The sequence below is a fragment of the Balaenoptera musculus genome, chromosome 15 (assembly GCF_009873245.2).
Source record: "Balaenoptera musculus isolate JJ_BM4_2016_0621 chromosome 15, mBalMus1.pri.v3, whole genome shotgun sequence".
Taxonomy (NCBI): domain Eukaryota; kingdom Metazoa; phylum Chordata; class Mammalia; order Artiodactyla; family Balaenopteridae; genus Balaenoptera; species Balaenoptera musculus.
Window position 1 is genome coordinate 8,983,485 of NC_045799.1, and position 8,037 is coordinate 8,991,521.

General features: G+C 44.2%; 1 protein-coding gene across 2 annotated transcripts in view; it reads right to left on the reverse strand.

Moving 5' to 3' along the window:
* Positions 1 to 7,804, reverse strand: part of TSHZ2 (teashirt zinc finger homeobox 2) — a 442,181-nt gene extending 434,377 nt beyond the window's left edge. The window contains exon 1 of one of the 2 annotated variants that reach the window (XM_036825425.1): positions 6,461 to 6,526. In XM_036825425.1, the coding sequence (XP_036681320.1) occupies positions 6,461 to 6,500 (40 nt within the window). In that variant the 5' untranslated portion in view covers positions 6,501 to 6,526. Of the gene's footprint in view, positions 1 to 6,460 lie in introns of both variants that reach the window. The other variant, XM_036825424.1, reaches the window with a different exon arrangement.
* Positions 7,805 to 8,037: the final 233 nt, after the last annotated feature.

The following is an 8,037-nucleotide window of genomic DNA, read 5'->3' on the forward strand; positions in this document are numbered from 1 at the left end:
TTCAGCATAGCTAAATAATACTGATATATTAACAATAGGATTAGCTAGCCGTGCCTCCTGAATTTTAATTTCTAAAATTTTAAACAATTTTAGGCATCACTTTGGCATCACAAAATGTTTGAGAATGCCCAGAGGACATCTTTTTCTGTAGAGGAAACACAAAAGACCGAAAGAGGCAACAATTGGAAATTCCACATGGCTGTTTTAATGACTTTCGAATCCCTCCAAATTATTTAATCATTTCACCCATGGAGTTTGCTTTGGAAACAAATAGATCAGCAATTCCCACTTGCATCTGAGATTTCTTCTCTGTGTGGCTGTGTATGTATACAATATCTTTGGAAAGGACCTGAGTCCGACAGTTACCCTCTGGCAAAACGAGTAACACAAGTACGGCCACGCTGCTGAAGACACTCCAGACGCATGTCCAAGTTAGATGAGAATCCTCTGAGTTTGCAGACATCGCCCAGAAGTGGATATTTGGTCTCTAAAGTCTCTATTTTTTATTATCATTTCTTAAAGACCCAGTGTATCTTGAAACTGACTTTCAATGTTAAGCCTATCCCTTCTTCTGAAAAAAAGTTCCTAAAACAAGTGACTGACAGGTCAGTAGCAGGAAAAAAAAAAAAAAAAAAGAAATTATAAATCCAGTGAAAACAGTGTAGTATGCTAGAGGCCTGTAACTGTAGGGTGTTTTTTCTCCCTGCAATATCCAGGTAATCAAGCAAACACTTTAAACGAGCTATTTCTTATGTGGTTAGAATGACTAAGCTCCTTCATAATCGAAGAGCTGCTTGCCAAAGGTCACCCTCAGAAACAGAAGAATTTCTAACTTTAAATGGAACTCAGAAAACTTAAAATAATTTTAAACATACAAATTGTTACAAATTACTGAAAAATAGATTAAGAAAAACCCTCTTCCAGGGTGAAAAGGTTCTAGGACGATAGAAGGATGAGATCTCCCTGATACAGACCGTAGGAGAAGACATTCTGTATTTATCCCAACATTAGAAAATGAAAATAAATTTCTCCCAAAGAAATAAAAATAAAGCAGCATTGTCAACTTGTGAAGCAATAAAATTATTTGTGTGCCAAGCTTCTTTTAATATCACTGTGATTTTTTTTTATAAAAGTCTCTCAATTTGTTGTAATTAAATATGTAATGAAAAAGCACTGCTTCAGGGAAGCGATGCAAGACACTCTCTGTTAGTTTAATGCGTTTCCAACTGACTTTGCATCAAACGAAAATGATACTCTGTGTATGCCTGGTCTTAATATAGAATTTGTTAGGCAATTTTGTGTTTTTTAAGGGGGACTTGGGTGGACACACATACTGCCTTTGAAATAGTGGCTGAGTCTTCCCAGACCATGACATACTTAAATAAAATTGATGGTACAGATACAGTGATGGAAGGGAAGCACCACTCAGGACATTTAACTCGTGTCAGCTAATCACAGACCCGCCATAAACATGAACAGGGCCTAGGTTTTCTTCCTGGCTGACTTCCCTAAGCTCAGCTGCAGCGACGAGCAGAAGTGCATCATTTCAGTGGCCTTAAACAATGCCAGGCTCAGTGCCCCTTTAAAACCTGCTCGATTGAGAGTACAATCCCCAAGCCACTGGGAAGATAAATAGATCAACACAGGTATTATCCAGTTGGAGAAATTCCGTCAAATGAGTGAGAAGTCAGCTGGGATGAAATGAAAGCATAAGCCTCTGTTGGAGAATGTGACAAAAGGCAAGATGTTTCCAGGGACAGATCTGCTAAATATGCCTAGGAGTTATTTGTTGGGTGTGAAGGTTTCCCGAATGGTAGCAATAGAATCGAGGTGACTGGGAGAAAAATAAATGTAAGGTGGGAGAAAAATAAATGCAGAGTATTTCTGAGGAATGCTTCTACCCTCCTCAAAAGTCGCCTCTGATCTCCAACCCCCAAGCCTCAAGAAGATTTTCATTGTCGAGAACTTTCTCATGCCCCCTCTTCCTTACCTGGCTTCCACTAGAACTCCCTATCACTTGCAGTCTGCTGATTAGGGTTAATGTATTGTGTCCTGATATGGCAGATTAAAAATGAAATCAATAAATGCCTACAACAAATGGGCTTTTGAGATGTCCCATTCAATCTGGGTCTTTAAGGGTGAGGGGAGAGGAGGGAGAAGGAAATCATGAGGGGAGTGGGAAAAGGACCAGTTAAGTAATCAATTTCTATCCAAAACACTGTGTGGAGGATGTGATTTCAAGGTACCTGTCCTTTCTCTTTTCAGGGATCTGCCTTAAATAACAAGAATAGCCTGAACAGTTCATGCTGCTGAGCCCCTTTGGGGGGGGGGTGTATTTATTTTTTCCATTCATCTGTTAAAAATCATACTGTTTGGGTAAGTGAAGGGGTCTATAGCATGCGGTATTTAAATCTTCAAGATGGGAACTTGTCTTTCTGAAGTGTGCTTAAACAAAGTGAGAGTGCCAGGGTCGGGACTCCACCCCGATTCCTATTCTCTTGAACCCCATTCCACTTGCCAGTGAATTAAAGGTAAACTTCACCCTGAGCTGTCTGACCCCCCCTGCCCTGCTGGTTTACACTGCTGAAACCTTGCCCACTAATCCAGTCATTGTCATCAGGAGGTTGAAAAGGAGATCGCTCAGGTCATCTCTACACTCCACTGCAGTATTCCGAATTGTCCCTGCTGAATATGTTTCCCATGTAAATAACCTGTGCTATTAAGGTGCAAATTGCAACTTTTAAGTAATGATTGCTAATAGTCTAATGTTTACTGCCACACAAGGACATTCATGAAAACAAAATCTGCATTATTCATCTCCATATTAAATAAACAAAATAAATTGAGGGAGCTGTTCTCTCCTGCAAGACTTTCCTCAGATCTGGATTATCAAATAGCTTCTGAGAGTCAGCAAGAAGAAAACATTTAATCTCTTTGAGTAGGCAGGAGCAGACGCCTATAATTTATATATACATTAGATATTCATATGTATATGATGCCCAAAGATTTTGCGTCCTATTGCAATTGGCTGGCATTATATAAAAACAAGAGTTCAGGATGGTGAAATAAAATATATATTACACATGCGTTATGTACAGAGGCTGCGATAGATTGTAGAAAATAGAAGGGTTACAGTGTAAGTCTACAGTTTAAAATTTTTAACTACTCCGCGTCTTGCAAAACAAAAACAAATCAAAACACTGTTCTGTTTTATTTTACCTTTCTGCCATCTTCTCTATCTTCCCTACAATGAATAGGGAGAAAAGATGCTGGTACAGAATCCTGCAATATTTTCAGGTAAAAGTAGATACGTTTGAGTGGTGAGTGAAATATACATCCAAGGAAGCATGCACACACACTCATACATACACAGACCCCTGGGGTACTGCAGGCTGCTTTCTAAACTTTTTTCCTTGCCCGAAGTAATAGTATGGTAGAACAGCATAGCTTTAGAAAGCCAGGAAGAATGACATTTCGGAGGGAAATGTTCTGACTTAGCTGTTTCCTTAAAGAGAACTGCCTACCTCACAGCCCTTCCCTTACAGGAGGGAGAAATATAACCAATAAAGACTAACATCCCCCATCACTTATCATATCATCTCGCTCATTCTAACCGCATACCTGCTTTATTAGAAAGTTCCGTAATTGATTCCTTGAAACGTGGAACTTAAAACTAATAATGCAAAGGAATCAAATTGCCTCAAACAGTTCTTGGGAAAGAGTCTCAGTTCTGATTCACTCACAGGCTTTTTCGATGTTACATTATTCATTCATCAAGCTAGAAATCAAGCTTTCAACATCAGCCCATGGGAATAATTACTTACAGTTGTGCATTGTTTAATTTTAAGCAGTGATAAAACTTAGTATGGCCACAATCCTAGAACCCACCTTGTTCTTCTCCCTGCACGTTAACTGGCTAAAGAATCTCAAAGTGGCTAACTTTACTCGTGAATAACCACGTCAGCTAAAACAGAGTACAGCATCGATGACTTCAGGCGAAAGAAATATTACATGAAAGAATACCTGTTTTGGTAATATGTGAGTAAATAAATACCGTAAGAGGGGCCCCATTGTGTACAAAATGAATTATTCCCTTTCAGCTTGACAAGGGCTTCCACTTCTTCCAGTGAAAATAATAAAAGCCATGAAAACAAACACATAAAGACACTAGGAACACAATAGGCCAGAAAGCTGAAACTACAGTCAGAACTTTCTAACACACACATACACATACACACACTACAGTAAATAGATAAGCTAGCTCCAATAGACACCAGCTTAATGAAAAGGATAGAATTTGAATAATGTGATACAGCATTGTGTTACGTACACCTGGATCCTCATTGATCAGAGCATAATTATAATCAAAGTAGTGCAGTTCTGAGCAATGCACTTTTTGTAATGAGCTGACCAAAGGAGACATGTCCAGTCATTCTGGTAATTTAAATTACTGCCTAGTTGTTGGCCTTTACCGGAACAACAGGGGGAAAAAAAGAGTAATTTTCAGGGCAGTATCACTTCTTGCTGGACTGTTGCCCAGGGTTCTCTTTTGGGACAACAATAAGGACGTTATCTCTAATAATCTAGCTATACTTAAATTTATGTTGCTAGAACTGAAAGAAGCAGGCTCAGTCTTCCTGAGTCTAAAAGGCCAGCGCACACCCCAGTGCTGTTCAGATTGCAAAGCAATCTAAGTTTTAAAAAATAAGTGAGCTAAATGTAGAAAAGGACAGGGGTAGGAGGAAGAAACTGTTTGCAAAAGAGGTAGCTAGAGTTGAAAAAAGAGCACCTCATTGACTAGGCAAGTTCTAAATAGATACGGTTCTAAAAATACCTAAATTATTTTGCTCTTGGAAATACATGAATCAAAGCTTCGTAAATGATATTTCCCCATGCAATTTGAACCAATCTATACACGGTTACGGATCTGCACTCAGAAGAGAAGATAATTGTGGATATCTCAAAGCACATGTACTGCCATTCATGCTGGAATCAGGCCACGATGGAGGATGAGCTTGGTGGTCCAGCATGTTCAGATACAAACACCCACTTGCCCAGATTTGTGACTAACTTTGGATTTTGCTCTGAGGGTGGCTTTTCACAAGTTTATGAAGTGTTCCACCGAACTTCTTCTCCCTAATGTTTCGCTCGAGTTGGAACAGAAGGAAATATTGTGGGGGGCTCTGCAGAAGACCCGCCCTTAACTGATGCTGCCGAAAGCATGAGGGTAAAGACAGAAAGAAAGGGGGAAAAAAACTTAAGCTTTTTGCTAAAGCCCCGATTCAACTGAAGGACACAAAGAAATAAAACACGCCCACACTAAAGCCAAACAAGATAATAATTGTGCATGTCTGGCTCTGAATCTAGAGGGCAAGGCTTGCGTCACTGGCACTCTGAGTTACCATGGTGAGTGATTTATTGATATATATCAAGAATGAATAGATCAAAGGCAGCGAGATGACAGGTGATCAATCAAATGTCAAATCAAAACTAGCAATCAAGTGGAAAGCTGACTTTTCAGTGGGTGGGTCTGGGAGGAGAAAAATGAACTTTCATATCACACTTCCGAGAAGCAAAACCCCAGCATACTATTAAAAAAGCAATTAAGCAACCCAAAAGGAAAAAAAAAAATCCTTTACAAGATCTAATGTACTGATCCATTAACCTGTTCCTCTCTTTTTCTTTTTTCTTTTGGAGGAGGGGTGGTAAGTAAGAATTCAGATGGGATAGTTCCTACCATACAAATCAATTTACAAAGTTTGCAACTCACTCTGGGCAAAGAAAATCCAGAGCTGTTTCAATATTCAAGGGGCATTTTTCTTCCCCTTTTTTAAGAGAAGGGAGAGTGTTGATTAGATTTCCAAACGTGGATCCTCTTAGAAAACATATTCAAAGGTTCGTTTCCTGGGGTGGTTTTTTTCCACCTTGGTGATCAAAGCTAAACTCCTATGGCTCGCCCCAAAGCCAGCCTTGCAGCCCGGGGCTGGGGCACTGCTCACACTTCAGCGTCCCAAACCCCAGCCAGAGGAGACGCTGTCCCTCGAGGCCAGAAGCCACTGGCACTGACCACGCGGAGGGATGCGGGGGTGGAAGGACTGTCTCCCCACTCCGCACCCCAAATCCTCAACCCAACTTTGGCCCGAGAGGCAAGAAGCAGACTGGGAGAAAGTTAGGGGTGGGGTAGAGGGTGGAGGAAAAAAAGTTTAAGGAGGGAAGGCTTGGTGGGATAGCTTCCCCCAACACCCCCCATCGGAGCCTGGAAAGGGGAGGATTTGGGAGATTGGAGAAGGCGAGAGAGGATGGGGTTATGAGCCGGGCGGAGAGGGGCACCCGGAGCGAACTCCCCCGAAAGCCGAGGGGGGTGGCGTCCTGGGGCACCCGGGGCGAAGAGGGCGGGCGCGGAGCTCGGCGCACCGGGCAGCCCGGCCGGGCAGCCCCGAAGCGGAGCCGTTTCTCTTACCTGCCGCCCGCTTGGGTGCCTGCTGTTTCCTCCTTGGCATCGCTCTACTTCGCTCCAGTCCCACTTCTGGCGCCCCAGCCCCGAGCCGCGCGCGGGGGCCCGCGGTCTCTCTCGCCTCTCTGGGTCTCCTCCGCCTCCTGCCCGGTGGCTCCTAGGGCGTCACTCGGCCTCTGTCCCCCTGACGATCCCCCCTGCAACTCCTCCACCACGGGCCAGAGACCCCCCTCTCTGGGTGGCAGACACGGACGGCTGTGCCGGCTGGTTGGAAGTAGAGGTTGGTTCTGCCTTGTTTGTTTGTTGTTTTGGATTTTTTTTTTTCCTCTCTCTTTCTCTCTTTTTGTTTTTGTTTTTTTTTTTTTTTTTTGGTTTGTGTTTTTTTTTTTTTTTTTTTTTTGGTGACTGTTGAGACACTTGATTTCTTTATTAAACATCCAAGACCGGGTTCGGATGGAAAGGACGAGGGACGCACACGCGCGCGTAAAGATAAGGAAAAAAAAAAAAAAAGGCAATCCTGGGAAGGTAGTGGTTTCTTCTTCTTTTTCTTCTTCCTTCCCCTCTTTCCCTCCTCCTCCTCCTCCTCCTCTTCCTCCTCCTCCTCGCCGATCTCTATGGCGGATTCGCGCTGGGGGCAGAGAGATCACTCACTGTAGGTTTGCGGCTGCTGTCGGATCCCCGTCTGTGAGTGATATGCTAGAGGACAGGAGCGGGTTTGGGAAAGACAGAAAATCTGGAATTCACACACACACACACACACACACACACTCACACACACACTCACACGCACGCACGCACTCTCGCTTCCTCTCGCACACACACTCACACCCCCCACATATGCACACACACACACACACACACACACGCACACGCTCTCACACACACACAAGACAGGGCGAGGCGATGCCAGCAAACATCGATCCCGCGGAACAAACTCAACATTAACAAACTCCTCCTCCTCCTCCTCTCCCCGCGACCTGATGACAGGGAGAAATTTACTCCCCAGCCGCAGAACGCCGGGCAGAGGGAGTCTATTAAAGGGACAGTGTCCCGCCGGGGAGCAGGGCTGGGGGCGGGGAGCCGGGCGTGCCACCGGGGCTGGCTCCGCCGTGCGCCCTCTTCTCTGGTGCGGCGACGCGCCACCCCCCTTCCACCACGCCCCCCCCCCGGGCTCGGGGACACCCCGTGGGGGAGGCGTGAGAAGGGAGGGGATGTGGAAGAAAGGGGGCGGGGTGATGGCAGGAGACGCAGGGGGCCAGGTGAGCTGAGCCGCAGGGACCATTAACAGGACCATTAACCATATTAGGAGCATGAGAACTTATGTTCCTTTCGGGCAGGGAAGGGGGTGGGCACCTTGGAGTGATGACCACCATCCTCTAAATCTCTTAATCTAACCACAGAGATGTCCTCCCCACCCCCTTAAATTTAATGCCCTTGCCTCTCCCACCTTCCTGCTAGTCCCTGGACGGTCATAAAAACAAGAATCTCCCATCTGTCTCCTTGATAGTTTAATCACAGTCCTCTTTTTGTCTTGTTTAAATAATATTTATTGAGCACCTACTATGTGCCTATTCCGGAGACAC